The following is a 22,860-nucleotide window of genomic DNA, read 5'->3' on the forward strand; positions in this document are numbered from 1 at the left end:
GGATGTGTATAATGGTATGTATATGTGTGTTTATTGATATACTAGTATACGTTTGTGACAGTGGTCTCCCTTTTTGTTTTATACTATCTCTAAGCAACTGAAAAGACAGAAGAGGGGAAAAAAAAAAAAAAAAAACTCAAGGAGAAACACCATCAAAAGAAAACCTTACATAGAGAAAACAAACAGGTTGAAGAAAAAGAGCTCCACAGTACCATCCTAATATGTTATCCATTTACAAATCGATCCGTTTGGCAAAACCAGACCCTATTCTTGGTCTATCTGCGGCGTTTCTCAGAGACCCTTCTCCGTCGAAAATCAACCTCGGAGTTGGAGCATACAGAGATAACAACGGCAACCCTTGGACTCTACCATCGGTGGCCCTTGCCGAGGGAGCCTTGGCACGTTCACATGGCAACCACGAGTACGTGCCCATCTTGGGGTCACAGAAGTACATTGACAGTGTACAGGAGTTTCTCTTTAAAGAAGACAAACTCGGCCAACTACTCAGGGAGGGGAAGATTTTAACTGGACAAGGACTCTCAGGTACTGGTTCCCTGAGGGTCTTGGGAGAATTTATGCATTCCCATTTGAAAATTAAGACCATCCATGTATCAACTCCCACTTGGCCTAACCATGTCAATGTGTTCACCAATTCCTCTTTAAAAGTTGCAAAATATCCCTATTATGATCCGCAAACAAAAGGTCTTGCATTTCATGAAATGCTTGATTCATTATCCAAAGTACCTTATGGTGACGCAATTCTCTTACATTCTTGCTGTCATAATCCAACAGGAGTTGATCCAACTCAAGATCAATGGAGGGAAATTTTGGCAATTATTAAAAAACGGCAATTATTCCCCGTCATTGATATGGCATACCAAGGATTTGCCGAGTCTCTTCAAAAGGATATGTTTGTCCCGCAATTAACGGCCAAATTGGGAATACCTTTTATACTATCGCAGTCATTTGCCAAAAACATGGGATTATATGGAGAACGTATTGGATCATTTTCCATCATCTTGAACGATGAATCCGAATTTGAGCCTGTTAAATCTCAAATCTCCATTGTTGCCCGTGCAATGTATTCTTCGCCTCCAAAACATGGTGCAGAGATAGTGTCCTATATCTTGACAAACGATAAGCTATTAGCACAATGGGAAACCGAAGTCTCCATCATGAGAGATAGATTGGCCAATATGAGACACTCATTATATGAAGAGCTAACTAGAAGAACCGACAATGACTGGTCTCATTTGATCAAACAGAAGGGTATGTTTGCATTCACTGGGCTGAATGTTAACCAAGTCCACAAGCTTAGAGAAAAGAATGTTTATTTGACTGACAATGGCAGAATCAGTATTGCTGGCATTAATAATCATAATGTGAACCATTTGGCCGACGCAATTGCACAAGTATGCAAGTGAATCAACTAATACGTAATAGCATCTACATATATATATGTATATATATATATGCTTTTGTGTATGCGTCTGTGTTTGCGGTTTGCTTACTGATACGATTGAAAAGTATTATTCTACAGGAACTCAAGTTATTTACTCTTTTACAGAATGTATAAGTATATACATGTATTATTCCTCCTTTGAAAATACTGTAATTAGCAACCTATCTCTGTGTTGGCACTGGAACCCAGTCATTGGCAGCTATGTGCCCTTCAAACAAACAGTCTTTTCTTTAGTGAATAGACAAGACTCCACTAGATATCAAGTACAAGACATAACACTACAACAACCTTAATACGGCCACTGGGAAGCTCATTCTCTTGATGGGACAACACAAATTACAGGCCTTGTGGTTAAGTCCCATCGTATATTTAATGCTTACCATTGCAAGTAACATGTAGTTGACTTTTCAAAAGCAACCTATTGGAAGTCGGTCCAACTGCAAACACTCTTGTTCATGTACACAGTGGTCCGTCCATTGTGGATAAGCATCGACTCCTTTCAATAATGCAAACGACATTATCGGCAACTATATTATGGTACATGTTTCTGCTTTACAAGACAGACGGGGTTGCCCACAAGTATACACAATGATCTTGCAGCACTCTTTTTGGCCAGTAAACGACCAGAAGGTTTAGCACATTACAAGCATTAACACACCATTTTATCATATTAAAAGCCAATTGCAGTCGATGAGATACATCAAAATGTGGAATACGCTGTCACCAACAAAGCAAACAAAGATAATAATAAGTACCCTTCCCGACATTGCCATCACGCATATAGCGCCTTCTCGATTTTTCCAGCTTCTCCCTGGTGTGCCCACAATAAATAGTCTGGGGATCCACCCCCTCCCCTTGACAACTGGAAACGCTCAGCTATTTCTACAACGTGTCCCCCATCCAACTCCTACATCAATCCAATCACATTCCTCTTTAAGCTCTTTGTCTTTCAAGCAGAACAATGTCAGTCAGAGAAGTACACACCACCCCATTCACTGACCAAAAGCCAGGTACATCTGGGCTCCGTAAAAAAACGACCCGTTTCCAAATTGAAAACTACACGGAAAACTTCATCCAGGCTGTCCTGTATGCCATTCCACAGGGTGCCAAGGGCGCAACTTTAGTAGTTGGTGGTGATGGCCGTTACTATAACGACGTCTTTATCAATATAATTGCACAGATTTCTGCAGCCAATGGTGTTTTGAAGCTCATTATTGGTGAAAATGGTATTCTATCGACTCCAGCCGCATCAAATGTCATTAGAAAGTACGGCGCCACCGGCGGTATCATTCTAACTGCCTCCCATAATCCGGGTGGCCCGGAAAATGACTGTGGTATCAAGTATAACCTATCTAATGGAGGTCCAGCGCCTGAATCGGTGACCAATGATATTTACGAGGAGTCTATGAAGCTAACCAAATATAAAATCATGGATCTACCGAAAATTGACTTGAAACATATTGGCACTAAGAAGTACGGCCCGTTAGAAGTTGAAATCATTGATTCAACTAAAGATTACGTTGAAATGATGGAAGAAATCTTTGATTTCCCATTAATTAAAGAGTTCATTGATGAGCACAAAGACTTCACTTTTCTATTTGATGCCCTCAACGGTGTTACTGGCCCTTATGGTAGGGCCATTTTCGTTGAAAAATTGGGACTCCCCGAATCAACAATTCAAAATGCTACCCCATTACCTGATTTTGGCGGACTACATCCAGATCCTAATTTAACCTATGCTCGTACATTGGTTGAAAAGGTGGATTCCCAGAAAATCACCCTTGGTGCCGCATCCGATGGTGATGGTGATAGAAATATGATTTATGGTTACAAGACCTTCGTCTCACCAGGTGACTCAGTTGCCATTATTTCGGAATACGCAGATTCCATTCCTTACTTCAAGAAGAACGGTGTTTATGGATTAGCTAGATCAATGCCAACATCTTGTGCAATTGATCTAGTTGCTAAGGATAAGAAACTGAACGTTTACGAGGTTCCTACAGGTTGGAAGTTCTTCTGTGCCTTGTTTGATTCTAACAAATTAAGTATTTGTGGTGAAGAATCGTTTGGTACCGGTTCTAACCACATCAGAGAGAAAGATGGTCTGTGGGCAATTGTTGCTTGGTTGAACCTCATTGCTGCGTTTGCCAAGGAGAATCCATCGGCTCCAGTTTCAGTGGACTATATTCAAACTAAATTTTGGGAAAAATACGGCCGTACTTTCTTCACTAGATACGATTTTGAGAATGTCTCAACTGTAGATGCCAACAAGGTTATTGGTAACTTAGAGCAACACATGGCCTCTGAGAAGTTTATTGGATCAACTATTGGCACCGGTAAGGTTATCGAAGCTGATAATTTCTCCTATAAAGACTTAGATGGCTCAGTGTCCACCAAACAAGGCCTTTTCGTTAAGCTTGATAATGGTTTGAGGTTTGTTGTAAGATTGTCAGGCACAGGCTCCTCCGGTGCAACTATTAGATTGTACTTGGAAAAGCATTCCACCGACAAATCAAAGGAAACGTTGGCCTTGCCTGTAGATGAATATTTGAAAGATGATATTTCCGCAGTTTTAAAATTCTTAAAGTTTAAGGAATTCATTGGAACTGAAACACCAACAGTTAAAACTTAAATAGAGACACATATAGATAACTTTTAATATATGTACTATGAAGCTTTATACGTATAGGAGTAATAACACTAACAACAATAAATTATAGTAGTAATAATAGTAATAATAAATCATACCATTTTCATGTAAATTGTTTTTGAATTGTCCTTATTCATTATCAACGCCAAATAGGGTAATTTCCAATGTTTTACAAACAAGTAAAACTCTATGCAAAAATAGGTAGGAGAAAGCCAGAATGAAGTATAAAAGTACCCCTGTATCATGAAAGCCAGCTAGAAAAATGTCTAATGCTGTCAATGTATAATCTGCTGTTAAAAGCACCAAAGTTCTGGAAAATAATAATTTAGGCATGAATATTTTTTGCATTGTTACTGCCTTTATTATCCCAGTATTGGCCATTACTGTTCCCCCAGGATGTGTGCAATTTGTTCCAACTACCATATACCAGGTCGGTCCATCACCAACCACAATCAACGGTGAACTCACATATATAACAACGTCTTTTGGATTTGTTGGTAGAACTCTAAGTATTTGCTCCCCATATGGTGAACTCTTCACAGAGGAATTTGGAGCAGAGACAACAGTCACTACTTTGACACTCCCAACTTCCACTACTACATCTACTACTACTCACTGTGGATTGAAAAGAGATTGTACTGCAAATTAGTTTAGTTATATAATGATTACCTTTTTAATTGATCAAACCCCCCATATACAAACAGTCCCATCGTCACTGGCACTTGCCCATTCCAAAGTACCTGGCCTAAAACTTACACAGTTGACCAACTGTGAATGTTGTTGGAGGCATCTTAGTATATTCCCCTGATTTCCCCAAATCCAGATCTCACCACTTCTGCCACCACTTATTATCCATGCCAAATGGCCATTGTGAACTCCACCAGTTCCACGAACAACAAAATTCGAAGTGCTTGCAATCGGTAATGCATAGAAGGATTCAATAAAAGGTATATCTTCAACATTTAAAAGGATCATCCCACCCGGCCTCAAGTTTATTAAGATTTTCTCCCCAACCGATGTTATCGACGTTGGTCTCTTCTCTAAGTCCATCTTATGGATAAGTGTTAGATCAAGTGAAAATACTAAAAACTCCTGGTTTAATGTAATTGCATAAACCTTCGAATTTAGTATAACAAAGTCTTGAATTTGAGGTGGTATATTAGATTTGAACTCCTTTACCACTTTCAGTCGTTTTGTAGAAACAATGAACAACTTTCCATCGTTAGAGGCAACCAATAGTTCATCATCCCCCAAAAAAGAAGCGCAACTTAGTCTAGAGTTTGTAATACCTGATTTCCTATCAATTTCAACTAAACATCTACTTTCTTCAATAGACCATATCCTTAGGCTTTGATCAAAGGATAGCGACAACAATGCGGTTGAGGTATCGTTCCACGTGATATAGGTGATTGATTCTGTATGTAGTTGGAAGACGCACTCAAGTTTGTAGTCATTTGATGCATCATATACAATAATCTTGGTGTCTTTTGAGCCAGTGGCTAAATATTTTCCATTTGGGGAATACTTGATGAACCATACCTCATTTGTATGGTACTTTAACGTATTCTTTAGTTGATCAGGGATAGTCGAGGGAAACCTCAACTCTTTGAAGCTATGTGCATCATTCAACAAATCTTCCAATGTTTCTCTTGGCCCATCGACCAACTTGAACAAATTTTCCACAAGATAATATCGACTCTCTTGAACGTCTTTCACGGCCCACTTTTTCTCATTTATTAATAGTGACGTTAGATTCTCACGAACATTAAGATCGACTTCCTCTAATATTGCCAAACTACCCCTTTGGTCTCGTTCAAAATAGAGTAACTCATGAAATCTTGTGGTTATGATACAATTCTTCACCTTCTCCTCGTTAGCCCCTAACTGGACCATCTTCCTAATGATTTCCGAGCAGTTCAAGTTTAAGTCACCATTGGCAAGATCTTTGACCTCCTCTTTAGTAATTAAGTACTCACGATCACCCGCATCAAATTCAGGTAACTCAGTAATCTCTCGAGCAATATCTGGATGCTCCTTGTACAAGTACTTCGATATCAGGGTTAGCGTGTTGGTCATTCTTGGATAATTCGGGGTATTAGAGGAAAGGAACAATATCAACTCCTTTATCTACATGATTTTTATTAGCCTCTGTATATTCTCGCCAAAGAGGCTCAGCTTTTTTTATGTGAACCTATTTTAGGAAGACTAGCTTGCTCAAGTATTTGCAATCACTATTTTACACAATCACTTTACGTGTAAGTGTGACTACTATAGAATTCGACCAATTTACGACTTGAAATCAAGGGACTGACAAAATTTGTTAAAGGAAAAACATTTAGAGGAACAAATAGAAAAAGAGCATGAAACGTCCTTTAAAATGGAATTTGTGTTTGAATTGCCAAACCACTTTAAACTAATTCAAGAACAAATCACCTGTTCATGAAGTTTACATTGTGAATTACTTACGAAAAGTACTACGCATACATTTCCAAACAGATACTTACCAAAGATACTCCTGGTGAACGGTTCCAGTGAAGTCAGACGTATCTTTTTTTATAAAAACAGCTAGCATCGTGCGACAAAAAGAGCTGTTGTGCCAAGACATTTTATGTTGTTGGGAACAGCATGCTGTACAGTTGACAAGTTCGAAGTAGAAACTAGACACAATAAGGAAACCAGAATATGTTTGGTAAAAAAACACTGCCAGAGTGAAATCAAAAGTTAATTACTGGTAAGTTGCTATAATGAACTAGACGCATACTGCCAATCCAAAGATCTTATACAAATAGGTGAAATGAAGCCGCAAAGCGAATCACAACGATATAGGAATTCGTCGTTGTAGATTATAAAGCGGTCCGCCCAGATCAAGTCTGGTACTGTTTTTCTCCTGCCGGCCATTTTTGCGATTCCCCGATGGAGTACCCAAGGATCACTGGTATCCAGCAGTAGGTAATATGTATGTTAAAGGAAGGGAAGAAAGAAAGTAGTGTTTCCCACAGAGAGAAAAAGTTGAAAACAAGTTTTTTCACCTAGTCGAGGACCCAAATCGAGAATTTCTAATAACCTAGGGTTAGGTATTAGGGGTTTTTTCCTTTATAGGTCTTGATATTCAAGGACCAAATGACCACAATTACCTTTGTCACAGGTAATGCCAACAAACTAAGAGAAGTCACCCAGATTTTATGTGGTGATTCTTTATCCTCCACTGTTGGCGATTTCAGTATTACTAATATGAAACTCGATCTTGATGAAATTCAAGGTTCTGTTGATGAAGTCACTATTCACAAGACCAAACAGGCGGCAGAAATCGTCAAAGGACCGGTTTTGGTTGAAGACACGTGCCTTGGTTATAATGCATACAACAATCTACCTGGTCCATACATCAAATGGTTTTTGAAAAGCGTTGGATTAGACGGGTTGGTAAAGATGTTGGATGGATTTGAAGATAAATCAGCCAACGCAATTACTACTTTTGGTTATTGCGAAGGACCAGGTAAGGATGTCTTGCTCTTCCAAGGCATCACTACCGGTAAGATAGTACCATCCAGAGGTCCTACTGATTTTGGGTGGGATTCGGTGTTCTGTCCCGATGGTTTCGATACTACATATGCTGAGATGAGAGGTGAGGAAAAGAACAAAATTAGCCACAGATCAAAGGCTTTAGCCAAACTCAAAGAGTATTTAGAGGGTATATAAACAAAAAAGTAGTATAAATACAACAACCAGTTGTAGAAAACAGAAGAAAAGAAAACAAGAGGAATAGTCAATATCCCTTTCTAGTGTCTAGATAAACGAGTAAACAATCCTCTTGAGAATCATACATAAAAGTAATGCAGTTATGAAAATGGCAAAGTAGTACCCTTGTAGAGCAACTTGATATCCAATAGAGCCTTTAATGGCTTCTAAGTTATGGGTTTCGATTTCTTTGATACCTTCAGCAACTTGAGTGAAAATAAACTTGGACTCATTGATAACTTCCTCCTTTTCTTCCTCACTTAAGAAATTACGAGTCTGTAGCTCGTAGTCTCTCTTGTAGATAATTCTCAAAGTTTCCATATCTTCGACATCAAATTTATAGAAATTGGTACCTTCATTGATGATTTCATCGTAGGATTTGCCCTCAACTTGCGGGAACAACCTTAGACTTTTCGAAACCTGAGAACTCATAATTCTACCACCGGCAAACAACGCCAAATAGAGAACATGCATGTAAGCCAACAGTAAGTAAGGGTGATCTGCTGTTGATTTTCTGATATAGTCAGTAAACTCAATTTGTTTTGGCATGATTGGTTTGGCGAATTTCGATTCATCACCATAGAAGAACATCAAGTCACGATATAATTTCTCACGTCTTAACATTACAGGTTTGTAGATTCCTACAAACATCTCATGGTACTTGCTCCCCGTGTTTGCCAGCTCACGTGCGAGACAGTCTTCAATGGCACTAAAGACATGGTAGAAAAACTGAATGCCCTGTCTGTAAATCTTTGGATTACGAACTGCAATTGCAAACTTTAGAGTCATCATCTTATCTATTTGGTTGTGTAAAGAACGTGTCTCACTATTGATCCGGTTTGCTAGGGCACCTAGGTCATTCTTTGCAGGAATGATTTCGTGTTGATTGATATAAGTGTTTGAATGTGTTGGGATGGCCATTGTACTTTAGCGTTTGGGAAAAGATAATGGGTACCAACTATCCTAATAGATAATTGTTTGAAAAGCCTCCTCTAGGTCAATTATAGGCGACTGCTAAGGTATTTAAAGGATTGTATATGTTATCTGTCGTCAATAATGGTAACTTGCAAATATTTGACTAATTCCGTCTACTGAGCCCCCCTCAAGCGTGCAATGTTGCTTTTTTTCTGCGATGTTGATTCCCGAAAATTCCATTTGCAGTTTCTCCCGATACCTCCGCAACTGCCCAATTGGGCATTTTTTCATTTGGGGATTTTTATTTTTTATTTTTTATTTTTTATGTTTTATTTTTTATTTTTTATTTTTTATTTTTACTTGTTTTCCCTTTTTTTACCATTTTTTCTCGCCCAAATGAAAATGAGGAAACTGTGAAATTCATGAAATATTCAAAACTTGGAAGATGCATCCAGCATCTCTAACAGCGGTGCAACGTATGGGCCTCTCTCATACCTGTAGACCGAGATCACCATAGACCAGCGAAGATGCTATCATATTCTAGATCCTTTTCTACCACTCGCTCTGCATCGGCTATTAAGGCGTCTCTTATTTTATCAAGAACGCCGATTGTTACGCCAGATGTTCCTGAGTTTGAAAATGCATTTTACAACTACCAACAAGAGTTGGAAAAGAGGCTGATGTGGACATTTCCGAAATGGTTTTATTTCAAGAAAGGTACTGTTGCTGAGAGGGAATTCACTGAAGCCCAAAAGTATCCAGTTCCAAACCACAGAGGTGTTTGGTTCCCCAAGGGAACACCAGATTTGAAGCATGGTAGAGACAGGAGATTCAAACAGGAGGTGATATTACCTAAGAGAGGCGGAGTTGAAGCGGAGGAAGAAGATCTGGATGATGTCGGTAGATCCATTAGACCAAATCCAAGAATCACAAAGGCAGATGAATCGAACGATCAATCTTCACTTGAAAGAAAACTACCAAGAACCCTGTATTTGTTGGTACAAGATGGCTCAGGTTCCTGGAAGTTTCCCTCCTTCCCAAGCGACGGGAAAACAGGTCTCCACCAAACTGCTGAAGAAGGGCTAAGAACAATTGGTGGTGACAAACTAAACACATGGTCTGTTTCCAATTCTCCAGCTGCTGTCATCAAATCGAACGATGACGCTGACTTTTTAATGAAATCTCATATAGTTGCAGGTAGGTTTGAAGTACAAAAGGATTCAAATATTAAAGATTTCAAATGGTTAGTGAAGGAAGAAATTGCTGAATTCGTTGATCCAAAATACTATGAAAAAATTAGCCATTTGATTAGCGATGTCTAATCATCATGGCATTCATCTTCATATCACTTTAATACATATGTTTATAAATATATATACACTGTACATAATTAGCAAATCTTTTCCCAGTCTCGGACATGTATGGTGTTTTTCTTTTACACATTTCCGCATCAAATTTTTACCTCCAATTGTAAACAGACGGCTATAATCCAAGTTTAAGTTGATTATGTTAAACTTCTTCTTTTTATTTGCCAACTTCCCATCCGCCTTCCCCCTTTCTACCATTGCAAATAGCTGATTTTAGGATGACGGAAAATGGTATATCGAATGAATATATTTCAGAGCGTCTTGTTAGGCTTGTCTCGGTCGGCCTGAAAGAGGCTACAATGGACTCTCCGAGTTTCCGAGCTTCAACCAATTTCATGCATATATCCATTATTCAATGCTCCCGTCAGATTCAAAAATCTTTGTCTGTACTTCAGAGATACTCTGCAATATGGTCTAGTTTTATTGATGTGTCTAATGAAATGGAAGGCATGTTCATTCCTTACACAAGGAATGACACCCATTTCATCAGTAACGATATATCAAAACCATGCCTCACAAAGTTTCTTAAAGGAAACAGAATTATATTAGATAGTGCACTTTCGCTTTTTCAAATAAGTGAAGCACCTTTCCAAGCCATGAAGGATTTAATTGAAGTCGATATCCAGCAATACCTAGAATTACGAAAGAATTTCGAAAGAATCCAAAATAAGTATGACATTATATCTGCTAAATTTATGCAATTGCCAAAAGGTTACGATCCTCAGAAAACAAGAGATGATGCCTTGCAACTATTTGAAATCAGGAAACAGTATATACAGGTATCTATGTTATTGTGGATATCTGTTAAACAGCTAGAGTCGAAAATCTGTAGAGTGTCTACTGAAGTTCCGGGATCCTTTTGGAGCACATTCTCAAACACAAATACTGATAGCGGTGCTAAGCTTGCCGAAGAAATTGGTTTGGCTGACATTGCAGAGTCAATTAAACAATTGAACATGTGTGCAGAGCTACAAAATGAATCATCAAATTCCTTACTGGCGGACCTGAATCGTACGAGAATTAATTCAGAGGAAGGTGCTATAAAGATGTTTGCCGTGTCTACAAATCTGCAAGATTTTGATCCGTCTCCATTTACAAACCAAAACCTTCTTGACACAGATACTTCCGTATTGGAGAAGCACGGTTGGGTCTTTATAAAGTCTCCTAAATTGACTGGTGGTAAAGGTGACATTTGGATTAAAAGATGGATGTTTATCAAAGATGGAGTTTTTGGATTTTTATCCATCTCACAAGATGGTCAATATGTTCAAGAAAGTGATAAAATTGGTGTTTTATTAGTTTCTGTCAAGTACTATCCTGATGAAGATAGGAAGTTTTGCTTTAGGATCTCATCTCAACAGACTAATTTAACGATTCAGGTGGAGACTTCACAAGAATTGAGAAGCTGGTTAACTGTTTTCCGTAATTCAACGTTACATTCAGTGGAAACAAAATCAGTATCTGCAGCACATCGGTATTCACCTCCTCTGAATATGCTAAAACTTGTTCCTGTGGTGGCCAAAGATTTGGAAATTATTGACGTTAGTCCCGTTGATCCCCAAACAGAGAAAACTTCTAAACTTATTGAACTTCAGCTATCAAACCTTAAATTCAGTTTGTCTATTAACCCACCCATAAAGACTAGGATGACAGAAAAACTTGTAATGGCACATCTCTATCTCTCTCCAACCATAGTACCTTCCGCAACTACTGCTAACTTCTGGGGTTATGTTAATTGGGGTCTATACTTTTTACTTGACGACGAGCAAAGAGCTAAAATTTCTGATCAATCAAAATCTGGAATTCCTAAATCGATTGTTAATTTAAGATATGATAATTATTATCCTGAATCTTTACGTGTTGCAGATGCAGAATTGAGATCGATTTTTGAAGTATTTGTTCAACCCCAAGAATTGACATTACTAAAATTCAACTGCTCTTGGTCCCCCAATGCGGGACAAAACCTTTTCTGTTCAGTATATGTTACTAATCAGAACTTTTATGTGTACGGGCACACTTCTGGTCTTATTTCTATTCTACCATTGAGTTTGTCTAGTTTCTTGGAGGTTGATGTTATTGAACGTAACGATGACAAAAAAATCCTTAAAGCATATTTTGTTAATGGTATGGCATTAAAGATGCAATTATATGACGACGATCTCCATGCGGTTAAATCCAAATTTAACTATATTATAACGGCACTAAGAGAAAAGACATCGGTAGAGGATATTGTTTCAAACATCATTAAAATTGAACAATCCTACTTACTATTACAGCAGAAAAAACATAGGCTATTAGTTGATGCAAGAACACATCACGAGCATGGACACGATATTGAAAAGTTGCCCGGGGTTGTTGCACAACCGCCAATTTCAGGTATTTCGCAAATGGAAGAGTCACATATTATCAATTATACACCTCAAATGCATCGTGTATTGTCCAGGAAATATAACATCCCCGCCAAGGCACTATTCCATATGCTATTTGGTGACGAATCTTCATTATTACAGTGTACGCTACCCTTAGCTTCTAGCCAGATAGCACAAGATAAAACTAGACACGGGCTATGGAGATGTGATTCGACTCAGAAATTGACTCGTGTTGTTTGGAATTCTGTTTGTAAGTTGCCATGTGCCTTGCAAACAGTTGAAAATATGACAAATAATAAGTATTATAATGTTCTCCAAGAAACTCCTTATTTAAGGTTCGTTTTTGGAATCAACAAGAAAGTTTACACGAGGTTTGTTATTTACAGCATAGATTCAAAGACATCCAAACTGTTAGTTTACTATTCGCTGAGTGGTGGGAAGAGTGTATTGAATTGGTTTTCACAAGCTGTTTTGCGACAAATCATGAATTTTAGAATACTGACTTTGGAGGAAAATATTAACAATGGACTCAAATCAATCGACCATGGGCATAAGAAAATTGCGCATGCAATCCAAAGCTATGGTCCGATAACTAAATATGACTCTGATGAGCCAACAAAGGATGAAATAGCATTTAAAAATACTATTAATTTTTTACCGGTTCAATTATATACAACATTTTTTTATGAAAAGTTGAATAGTGAGGTTGAAAAATCAGTGGCTAAAGCATTCCACACTATTTGGGGGGTATTATCACGTATATTTGTATTTTGCAATGCAAATATGATGATACTTTTGATACTAGCGTTTTCAATAATAATTAATCTATTCATGATGGGCAAGACAAGTTCTTCGTACTGGCGAGAAAGGCACATCAATAAGCATGTCAAGACTTTAGTTAGTGACCACTACCTGATGGAGCGTTCAATAAGCTTAACCGATATAGATGATTTACTCTATCCTAACACAACGTCGTTGTCTGCAGTCAATGGTGGGTCAGAGTGTTACTGGAAATTTTTACAACACGAGAACTTGTTGGATCTGAGTAAATATTCACGCATCCATGATTTAGATGAAGACGAAGGTAAATACGAAGCCAGAGGTAGGGTCGAGGTAGTGTTGTCCAAGAGATTGACGGGACTTCGAATAGAACGAAATGAACTACTAACGAAATTGAATCTATTGAATTATGCAGAGCGAGAGTTTATTATCAATGAATGGAAAAATTGGCTTACTTCGGAGATTGCCAATTGTGAAAAAGTCGAAACGTTATATCCCGAAACTTTTGAAGCATTGGAGCCGTATTGCAAAAGTGTTGAAATCGAGATGATCAACCTTTATAAAAACATACTTTGATAACTTTACCAGAAAAGTGTTGAAATATTCAACCTTAGCAGAAACAGATAAACAAACGAACCGACCGAAAAAAGAAATGACAGGGACGAACTATGTGTAGAGTTATATAAATGAGTTCTATAAACCGTGTGCGGCTAAATTGTTCATGATATCCATGTAAAACCATTTGGGATTGAAGTTTGGTATTCCCAGAGCCATTTTTGCCATTTTCACTGGACCCATCCAATTGATTAAATCAGCATGGTCAACATCGTCTAGACACCCCATGAATTTGCCCCATTTGGCAGATTTGACACTAACCAATCCGTCATTAGGGCCTTCTTTGTCCTTCACTATTTTCCAAGTTACCAGAAACATGGATGCAGGATTAGGTGTAAATTGGGATGCATAGCTGAAGTATTTAACGTCAGGATCATTATGTATGTGCCTGTTGAATACCTTTGTAAATGAAGTAGATAGTTGAAAGACTGACGGGAAATAATTACGAATGAGGGATTCCGGAGAATATTCTAAAGCAAAGTCTGCAGCGGAAGTACCTCTGTGGGGGGTCGATATGGTCGTCAAGGAAACTATTTGATATTTATCCCTCTTCTTCTTTTGTAAATAGTGTATCAGATATCTACAATCCAACCCGCCCATTGAGTGTGCAACCAAATTCAGCTTTATGGGACGCCCTTCTGGTACACCATGTTGTTTCCTAATGTTTGGTAACTGTGACACTATAAACTCATCCAACATGTGTGCTCGTGTTTCGATTCTAGCAAATGGAGGGACCTTTGCAACAAGAACCGTACAGCCCACTTCTTCCAACTGGCTTTTGATTCCATTCCAATACTCAATCAGGTATTTGCCTGCACTCACTACATCGTGGTTGTCAACATCCATCGAAGGCAATGTTGGTGCACTTCCGATTTTCTTGTTGAATAACGATTTGAACTTATCTGTAAGAGGAGGGACATAGTTCTTATCAAATGCCGGAATCATGAAAAGCTGGTCAAACCCCGAGAATCCATGGCAGAGGACAATTGGATACTTGGGAGTCCTGTATGATCCTTTCGGTGAAGCATATGATAGGAAGGCTGGCATTTTTTTATCTCGAGAGACTACTTCAAAACAGAGAATAACAACAAAAGTTACCCGATTCGGTAATGCCAGCTTCAACAAGGGTAGATTCATGTATGGATCCCTTGGCCAATGAGAGCGCGCGCTGTGTTTACCCGATGCCCATTTTGGCAGAAACGAGGATTCTATGGGGAAAACCAATGAAAATGGAGGGGCGGTTTTTTTTCTCTGTGGGAAAATGAGGGAAAATGAGGGAAAACCAAGGGGGAACGAGAATTTCCGCTGGCGCGTTGTTGGCGAGTAAGCAAGACACTCTCGTTTTGCAGTGGCGACCAGTGAGCACAGTGTAGAGTGTTTGATATTTCTTTCTCTCTTGGTGTAGTTTTAAGTCCTTTATTTCATTACGTTGTTCATTGAAATTCCTGTTCAACACGTCATACACAATGATTTCCGCAAGAACTATCAGAGCTGCTGCTAAGCAAGCCTTAGCTGTTAACGCTAAAGTCCTCCCAAGAGTTGTATGTATTGCAAATGGATTCTTTTGAAGAATTCAACTTTAAAAGGAGTTTAGACCGAACCTAGTGTATATATATGAGAATTGGCTTAGCAACTTTCTACTGGTCTGTCTCAGCCAGAAGAATGTATCTCTGCCGGTAATTCTTGATATATGAACAGTGCACTAATTGCATGAAAAGGAGTTCTAAGTCAGAGTTCTATTTAATGAAGATGCAAAGCGGTTATACTAACATTCTATTTGCTTCCTTTGCTTTCTATTTTACAGGCAAGACCATTAGCTGCAAGAACTTATGCTTCTGCTAAGGCAGCACCAACCGAAGTTTCTTCTATCCTAGAATCTAAGATCAGAGGTGTCTCTGAAGAAGCAAACTTGGATGAAACTGGTAGAGTTTTATCTGTTGGGTACGTATTCTCTTTACTTAATATCACCTATGTTTAGCGTGATTTGATACTTCAATGGCTCTATGTTATTCTCCTATATGTTGTTGGCTGCTTTCATTTAGAATGCTGTCCAATTAAATTGAGTTTTCTCACTGTTTTTTTTTTTTTTGCATTCGAGCGAATATTATTTTCCATGTTTGCCTAAACAACTGTTTGATCTGAGAGTGAAACTTTAAAATAGGAGATAACTATAGTTAATCTTGTTGATTGGATTGGTATCTTTTGACCCCTGTCCCAGTTGGAATCTTTTACTAACACATCATTTTACTACTTTATTATTACAGTGATGGTATTGCTAGAGTCTTTGGTTTAAACAACTGTCAAGCAGATGAATTAGTTGAATTTGCTTCCGGTGTCAAGGGTATGGCATTGAACTTGGAACCAGGTCAAGTTGGTATTGTCTTATTCGGTTCTGACAGAGATGTCAAGGAAGGTGAAATTGTCAAGAGAACTGGTAAGATTGTTGATGTTCCTGTTGGCCCAGCTATGTTGGGTAGAGTTGTTGATGCTTTAGGTAACCCAATCGACGGTAAGGGTCCAATTGAATCCGTTGCAACCTCCAGAGCTCAATTAAAGGCACCAGGTATTTTGCCAAGAACCTCTGTTTTTGAACCAATGCAAACTGGTTTAAAGGCTGTTGATGCATTAGTCCCAATTGGTAGAGGTCAAAGAGAATTGATTATTGGTGACAGACAAACCGGTAAGACCGCTGTTGCTTTAGATACCATCTTAAACCAAAAGAGATGGAACGATGGTGCAGATGAATCCAAGAAGTTATACTGTGTCTATGTCGCTGTTGGTCAAAAGAGATCTACTGTTGCTCAATTAGTTCAAACTTTAGAACAACATGATGCTATGAAGTATTCCATCATTGTTGCAGCAACTGCATCTGAAGCAGCCCCATTACAATACTTGGCTCCTTTCACTGCTTGTGCAATTTCTGAATGGTTCAGAGACAATGGTAAGCACGCTTTGATTATTTACGACGATTTATCCAAGCAAGCTGTTGCGTACAGACAATTGTCCTTATTATTAAGAAGACCACCAGGAAGAGAAGCATACCCAGGTGATGTTTTCTACTTGCATTCCAGATTATTAGAAAGAGCAGCAAAGATGTCCAACGCTAACGGTGGTGGTTCTTTGACCGCTTTACCAGTTATTGAAACTCAAGGTGGTGATGTTTCTGCATATATTCCAACTAACGTTATTTCCATTACTGATGGTCAAATTTTCTTGGAATCCGAATTATTCTACAAGGGTATTAGACCAGCTATTAACGTCGGTTTATCTGTTTCCAGAGTTGGTTCTGCTGCTCAAGTTAAGGCTATGAAGCAAGTTGCAGGTTCCTTGAAGCTTTTCTTGGCTCAATACAGAGAAGTTGCAGCTTTCGCTCAATTTGGTTCTGATTTAGATGCATCCACTAAGCAAACCTTAGTTAGAGGTGAAAGATTAACCCAATTATTAAAGCAAAAGCAATACTCTCCATTGGCTGCAGAAGAACAAGTTCCAGTTATTTACGCTGGTGTCAATGGTTACTTAGACAAGCTTCCATTAGATAAGATTGGTCAATTTGAAACCGAATTCTTAGCTTACTTAAAGGCTAACGAAACCGAAATCTTAAACGCTATTAAGACCGAAGGTCAATTATCTAAGGAATTATTAGCTAAGTTAAAGGCTGCTACTGAATCTTTCGTTGCAACTTTCTAAATTAATAATGAAACGTTTATGTTAAGCTAGTACACTCTTGTTTTTTTTTTACCATATGAAAAAAAAATTATTTATTCCTCCATATTTATATTTATATTTATTTTATGATCCAAATAGAGATTAGAGGTTTATATCATCTTTTATAGTTTGTATCCATCTAATACTTTATTTATTTTAAAACCGACTTTGCATCTACTTTGAAGTTGTGCTTGTGAGTGTGAAATGAAAAAAAAAAAATAAACTCGCCTTTGAAATAAGAGTATCTATTATCAGGAGACGGTGACTTAAAATACCAATATTTTCGTCTTTTACCCTTCAAGATATCATAGTCAGATTATTTGAGGGAAACGGTACTGGTATGTCAGAGGAAAAGCAGTTAACCTTACCAATGCATGGGGTTGCAGATTCTCCCCCAGAACGCATAACAAATGATGAGCTTTATAGGAGATCAACACAATTTCGATTTTGGTCATTCACAAAAGCTCAATTACAAGATTTGCGTACACAGGTCAACCTCCAGGGGCAGACCAAGTTCAAGAAAAAAATTTCCGAGTTACCAGAGCAGGATGAATTGATCAAGCAATATGTAACTGAAAAGTTCACACCCATATCGGTCAAGGAAGAACGTAATATTGTTGTCTATTATGCCCGAAAATGCTCAGATTTATCTAACTTCTTCAAGTTTTCGACACAGGTTAGATTCACGGCAATTTCATACTTGTTTAAGTTTTATCTCGTGCATAGCATTATGGATTATTATCCCCAACAGATCATGTACACATGCTTGTTTTTAAGTGCAAAAAGTGAAAATAACTTTATTGGAATTGGTAATTTCTCAAAAGCTATACCGAAGACAACTCCTGAAAGTATATTGAAATATGAATATTTAATTCTAGATACACTTAGGTTCAGCTTAACATGCCATCATCCAACAAAGCCTTTGCATGGTTTTTTTCTCGATATTCAGAATGTATTAACAAAGTTAGATTTTTCCAGATTAGGTAAAGATTATGATTCTGCCAAAAGTATAATCAACCAAGGTATTTTTACAGACGCCCAATTTCATTATACACCCCCACAAATAGCATTAGCTGCTTTATATATCGTTGATGATGTTGTATGTACAAGATACTTGATGAGAAAGTTTGGTGTGAAGCGGAAACAAATGGAAGCCTTGCTGAATGGTAATGAGACCGAAGTATCTACAGAAACTCCAGAAGCACAACCAAACTTAGAAAATGGAGAGGGGATCAAGGATACCGGAAACGATGAGGAAAAGGAGGAGAAAGAGAAAGAGGAACTAACACCAATTCAGCACTTTGAGAGGATCATAAACATAGTGAAGGAATGTGCCAAAGTATTGAAAGAGAAAATCGATCCAACGATTCAAGAAGCTAAAGTCATCTCTATTCGGACTCATTTTTGTATAGATCCTGTTAAGTATTTCAAGAAGATAACAAGAGATTCAACCCCAACGGGCAAACCAGAAGGTACACAATTACCTCCAAAAGATAATCCACTAAAAAGAGAAGCAGAGATACCAAACCTTGAAGAGTCCGACCCTAAAAGGATCAAGACTGAGTAGTGATTCTATTATTAATGTGTAAATTATATTATATTATACAACATATAAGTTTTCAGACAAATCACATAATTTTTGGTATAGCTGTGATTTTTTCCTTAATACTACCAACGTGATAGCAGTTTCCATTTTCAGGATCAACCATAACAACCTCTTGAACAAAGTCAGAAGATCCTCCGCGACTGATTTCAAACTTCACTTTCCCAATTTTCATTGTCATTTTACCTGATTTATGAATCCTAATTTTACCAACCATACCATCGGTTCCATTTTCAAGTACAGGCAATGAACACGGTAATTGTAGGAAAAACATATTTTTCAAACCACCCTCTTTTATATTCAAAGTCTTTAAACTTTTGGCTAGAGCCGAATAGTCTTCATTCATTCCCTTAATTTCCTGCTTTTCTTGGAAGTCATTCATATGTAAACCATCATCAGCATTGTCCAGAGTGGAAAGGGTATTTGCACCGGGAGTTGCTGACCTGGACCTTACATCGCCTCCACTTAAAGCTGTGGTTTCTCTGGTTCCTGGTTCTGAAGGTATTACAGACGCAGCATTATGAAATTCAGTTTTTATTGTCTTATCAGTTTTAGCTTCTTCGCCATATTCCCTATGCTCGTTTCTTTCAGCACGAATAGGAAACAAATCGGTATCAAGTTGATCCAAATCAATATCCCCATCTCCATCTCTGCTATCCAATATACTTTTTTTACTCATATCGATAGCATTATCATCAATATCGGAATCTTCATCTTCGTCATCGTAGTGCATGGATAATTTCTTTTCATCATCTTCATCTTCCTTTTTAACTTTGAATTTTTTATTTGCCTTGGCCTTGAGTCTCTCTAGTAAGGGATTGGAAGCCCCACTAGTTCTGGTGCTTGAGACACCGCCACTAACTCCCCCCAATGAGATTGTACCTTCAGATAACGGCCCAGACATCACCAATTGTCCATTTACTTTCCTTGATTTAGGTCCAGCTCCCGGCTTTTTATTTGCTAGCATTCTGTTCTTTTTCTCAGCTATCCTATTAACCCCCGGAGTGTTTATCTTACCTGCATTCTCTCTTTCCTCTTTTGATTTTCTTGAAACAATCTTCGGCTTGAACTTCAGGGATGGTTTCACCCCTGATGGTGCTGCTCTCGAGGTTGCAGCAGGATTGATACTGTCCAATCTTTTTGACATTGAATCTTTTTTATATTGTTAGCTTCTTGACACAAATGTATCAGTTGTTTTATTGAACTAATAAAGTGGACTTCCTCTCTGAATAATTAGATTTCCATGTGCCATGTAGAAACCAAATTTCATCTCTTCAGGCACAAAGAAAAAAAAATCTCAGTTTAAACAAAAAAAAAAAAAATTTCAAAATGGAAAAATTTTGAGGTTTTCCTTTTCCCTCTAGAGTTAAGGTAACACAATTGTTCTGTTTGTACCTACAATAGACAACACTGATAATAGGCAAGATAGCATGGTTAAGGTCAGTAGTAGACGTGGCAAGACACAAAATGAGGAGACTGGAATTGAGGAGTTTGGAATGGATGAGGTGGATGAATTTGCACATAAAAGAGATCAAGAACTAATGGAAAAGGCTGGATTAAATAAACGGCACGATGATGAAGGGGACTCGGACGACGAAGAGGCTGTTGAAGGAGTGATGGATATTGACTCTGATGCTGAAATTGAAAAATACAAAAGAAAGTTCCAAGGGCCAATCGATGAATCCGATGAAGAATATTTCAAAGACGGAGACAACAATGAAGAGGAAGATTCAGATTTAGAGAAAAATCATTGGGGCGGAGATTACTATGGTGCTGATGAGGCAGAAGATGAAGAAGATGAAAGGCTAATGGAGGAAGAAGCGCTCCGATTACAGAAACAACACATGGCAGATCTTAATATGGAAGATTTTATGCTTGATGAAGTTGAAGATTGGAGGTCAGAGAAGAAAGTGGAAGAAGAGCAAGATGAGAAGGAGGATAAATTGGAAGAAATATTAATAAGTGGTGATAAGAAAAGTCGACTAGAGATCATCAAGAAGAAATATCCAGAGTATCTACCCTTGGTCACGGAATTGAGACAGCTAAACCCGGTTTATGAGCAGCTTAAACTCGAAATTGAAGGAAGCAATATCAAGATGATTCAGTTTAAGGCATTGAGCGTCTATTTAGGTTCCATTGTATCATATATGACTATCTTTGCTAATAAGTTATCAAAGGATGAGCCTTTTGAAATGAAAGATGAAGACGTTATGGTTTCCATACTGTCTGGTAGAGAACTATGGAGACAAGCAAGTGGATTACTAGAAGAGAGAGCTGGGAAAAGCGATGAGGAGGAGGAGGAGGAGGAAGGAAAAGCTTTTGATAATGGTGGATTGTCCAACCACGAAGAGGAAGAAGAGGAAGAAGAAGAAGAAGAAGATGAAGATGATGAAGATGATGATGATGAAGACGAAGAAGATGATGAGCATGAGGACCCTAAGACAGAATCGGAAGACAAATATAACGAGGCACCTAGCTTTGAGAGTCTTCGGAAGATCAAGAAACTTTCAAGTAAGAATCTCGAAGACATGGATGAGATCGATGCAGAAGATAAAAAGGGACGCAGGCAGAATCTACGTTTCTACACCTCCAAACTTGACAAACGTGATATTGGAAAAGTACACGTCGATGGTGATATGGACGCAGCTTACGAAAATGACGGAAAACAAGTCAGACGTGATTTCAAAACTAAAGACAAACGAGGTGGCCGCAAAGGTGGCCGCAAAGGAAGAAAATAGATTCTGGTTTAAGAAACGAGAGATCGGTTGGCTAACGAGATGTATAGATTACTAAGTACCTTGATAAATAACTTAACCAACAAGTGGATAGTACAAATAGTATCAGTTGATACAATCCATTTGTAAGTTCCAGTTTGAACGGTCTTTCCGTTTTGGGAACCGCAAATTTTTCATACTTTTTTTTTCAAGCTCTCCTTCTAGAAAAGCTATTTTTTTTTCATTCATCAATACTTCAACTGGATACTGTCACTTTACAGTAACTACATCGTTTTTGGGTCCAAAGGAAAAACTCCATAATTGTATTGTTTAGACGAAGATGTCACAAGAACCAGAAAGAAAACCGGCTACTGTTGATAAAGAAATTCCAGTGAATTTTGATCTTGGTCTTCTTGCCGTTTATGATCCACAACCACTCGATCATATCCAACTCTCAGACTCTAACAAAAGAGAGACCTACCTCAGAGACACAACCAGAGACAATGTCCAACTTTTGGTGAACCAGGTTTTGTCTCTTCCACTACAAAAGAAGGAGACTCTTACTTTGGTCACCTTGCCAGAACCGATCTTCAAGCTTCCTAGAGAAAAGTCTATTCCTAAGCCTAAGGAGCCAACCAGATGGGAGAAGTTTGCCGCTAAAAAGGGAATCCAGAAGAAGGGTAAGGACGGAAAGCTTGTATTTGACGAGGAAACCCAGCAATGGGTCAACAAATGGGGTTACAAGGGTCTCAATAAGAAAATCGATGAACAATGGGCCGTCGAAGTGCCTTCGGCTAACAGTAATGAAGACTCTGATTCTTTGCTAGATCCAAGAAAGCTCCGTAGAGACGAAAGAAAAGCACTTGTCAGGAGAAACCAAGCACAACAAAAGAGAAATAGAGAAGGTGCCAAATAATATATATTCTAAGCTGTACATTCTATAAC

General features: G+C 38.2%; 13 protein-coding genes across 13 annotated transcripts; 9 read left to right on the forward strand and 4 right to left on the reverse strand.

The window, feature by feature from the left end:
- Positions 1 to 221: 221 nt before the first annotated feature.
- On the forward strand, positions 222 to 1,424 carry C5L36_0B06490 (uncharacterized protein; the record flags this gene model as incomplete). The annotated part of the gene is made up of 1 exon (XM_029465022.1): positions 222 to 1,424. One exon carries the CDS (start codon positions 222 to 224, stop codon positions 1,422 to 1,424), a length of 1,203 nt encoding a protein of 400 aa, XP_029320881.1.
- Positions 1,425 to 2,423: 999 nt separating this feature from the next.
- On the forward strand, positions 2,424 to 4,094 carry C5L36_0B06500 (uncharacterized protein; the record flags this gene model as incomplete). The annotated part of the gene is made up of 1 exon (XM_029465023.1): positions 2,424 to 4,094. One exon carries the CDS (start codon positions 2,424 to 2,426, stop codon positions 4,092 to 4,094), a length of 1,671 nt encoding a protein of 556 aa, XP_029320882.1.
- Positions 4,095 to 4,793: 699 nt separating this feature from the next.
- C5L36_0B06510 (uncharacterized protein) lies at positions 4,794 to 6,188 on the reverse strand (the record flags this gene model as incomplete). Its single annotated transcript, XM_029465024.1, has 1 exon — positions 4,794 to 6,188. One exon carries the CDS (start codon positions 6,186 to 6,188, stop codon positions 4,794 to 4,796), a length of 1,395 nt encoding a protein of 464 aa, XP_029320883.1.
- Positions 6,189 to 7,232: 1,044 nt separating this feature from the next.
- C5L36_0B06520 (uncharacterized protein) lies at positions 7,233 to 7,808 on the forward strand (the record flags this gene model as incomplete). The annotated part of the gene is made up of 1 exon (XM_029465025.1): positions 7,233 to 7,808. The coding sequence occupies one exon, from the start codon at positions 7,233 to 7,235 to the stop codon at positions 7,806 to 7,808; it is 576 nt and encodes a 191-aa protein (XP_029320884.1).
- Positions 7,809 to 7,895: 87 nt separating this feature from the next.
- Positions 7,896 to 8,768, reverse strand: C5L36_0B06530 (uncharacterized protein; the record flags this gene model as incomplete). Its single annotated transcript, XM_029465026.1, has 1 exon — positions 7,896 to 8,768. One exon carries the CDS (start codon positions 8,766 to 8,768, stop codon positions 7,896 to 7,898), a length of 873 nt encoding a protein of 290 aa, XP_029320885.1.
- Positions 8,769 to 9,289: 521 nt separating this feature from the next.
- Positions 9,290 to 10,084, forward strand: C5L36_0B06540 (uncharacterized protein; the record flags this gene model as incomplete). Its single annotated transcript, XM_029465027.1, has 1 exon — positions 9,290 to 10,084. One exon carries the CDS (start codon positions 9,290 to 9,292, stop codon positions 10,082 to 10,084), a length of 795 nt encoding a protein of 264 aa, XP_029320886.1.
- Positions 10,085 to 10,347: 263 nt separating this feature from the next.
- C5L36_0B06550 (uncharacterized protein) lies at positions 10,348 to 13,854 on the forward strand (the record flags this gene model as incomplete). Its single annotated transcript, XM_029465028.1, has 1 exon — positions 10,348 to 13,854. One exon carries the CDS (start codon positions 10,348 to 10,350, stop codon positions 13,852 to 13,854), a length of 3,507 nt encoding a protein of 1,168 aa, XP_029320887.1.
- Positions 13,855 to 13,971: 117 nt separating this feature from the next.
- Positions 13,972 to 15,030, reverse strand: C5L36_0B06560 (uncharacterized protein; the record flags this gene model as incomplete). Its single annotated transcript, XM_029465029.1, has 1 exon — positions 13,972 to 15,030. One exon carries the CDS (start codon positions 15,028 to 15,030, stop codon positions 13,972 to 13,974), a length of 1,059 nt encoding a protein of 352 aa, XP_029320888.1.
- Positions 15,031 to 15,359: 329 nt separating this feature from the next.
- Positions 15,360 to 17,580, forward strand: C5L36_0B06570 (uncharacterized protein; the record flags this gene model as incomplete). Its single annotated transcript, XM_029465030.1, has 3 exons — positions 15,360 to 15,434; positions 15,698 to 15,834; positions 16,158 to 17,580. 3 exons carry the CDS (start codon positions 15,360 to 15,362, stop codon positions 17,578 to 17,580), a joined length of 1,635 nt encoding a protein of 544 aa, XP_029320889.1.
- A 358-nt stretch (positions 17,581 to 17,938) lies between these two features.
- C5L36_0B06580 (uncharacterized protein) lies at positions 17,939 to 19,165 on the forward strand (the record flags this gene model as incomplete). Its single annotated transcript, XM_029465031.1, has 1 exon — positions 17,939 to 19,165. The coding sequence occupies one exon, from the start codon at positions 17,939 to 17,941 to the stop codon at positions 19,163 to 19,165; it is 1,227 nt and encodes a 408-aa protein (XP_029320890.1).
- A 61-nt stretch (positions 19,166 to 19,226) lies between these two features.
- C5L36_0B06590 (uncharacterized protein) lies at positions 19,227 to 20,348 on the reverse strand (the record flags this gene model as incomplete). Its single annotated transcript, XM_029465032.1, has 1 exon — positions 19,227 to 20,348. The coding sequence occupies one exon, from the start codon at positions 20,346 to 20,348 to the stop codon at positions 19,227 to 19,229; it is 1,122 nt and encodes a 373-aa protein (XP_029320891.1).
- A 283-nt stretch (positions 20,349 to 20,631) lies between these two features.
- Positions 20,632 to 21,939, forward strand: C5L36_0B06600 (uncharacterized protein; the record flags this gene model as incomplete). The annotated part of the gene is made up of 1 exon (XM_029465033.1): positions 20,632 to 21,939. The coding sequence occupies one exon, from the start codon at positions 20,632 to 20,634 to the stop codon at positions 21,937 to 21,939; it is 1,308 nt and encodes a 435-aa protein (XP_029320892.1).
- A 316-nt stretch (positions 21,940 to 22,255) lies between these two features.
- Positions 22,256 to 22,831, forward strand: C5L36_0B06610 (uncharacterized protein; the record flags this gene model as incomplete). Its single annotated transcript, XM_029465034.1, has 1 exon — positions 22,256 to 22,831. The coding sequence occupies one exon, from the start codon at positions 22,256 to 22,258 to the stop codon at positions 22,829 to 22,831; it is 576 nt and encodes a 191-aa protein (XP_029320893.1).
- Positions 22,832 to 22,860: the final 29 nt, after the last annotated feature.

Source organism: Pichia kudriavzevii, chromosome 2, assembly GCF_003054445.1.
Source record: "Pichia kudriavzevii chromosome 2, complete sequence".
Classification (NCBI taxonomy): domain Eukaryota; kingdom Fungi; phylum Ascomycota; class Pichiomycetes; order Pichiales; family Pichiaceae; genus Pichia; species Pichia kudriavzevii.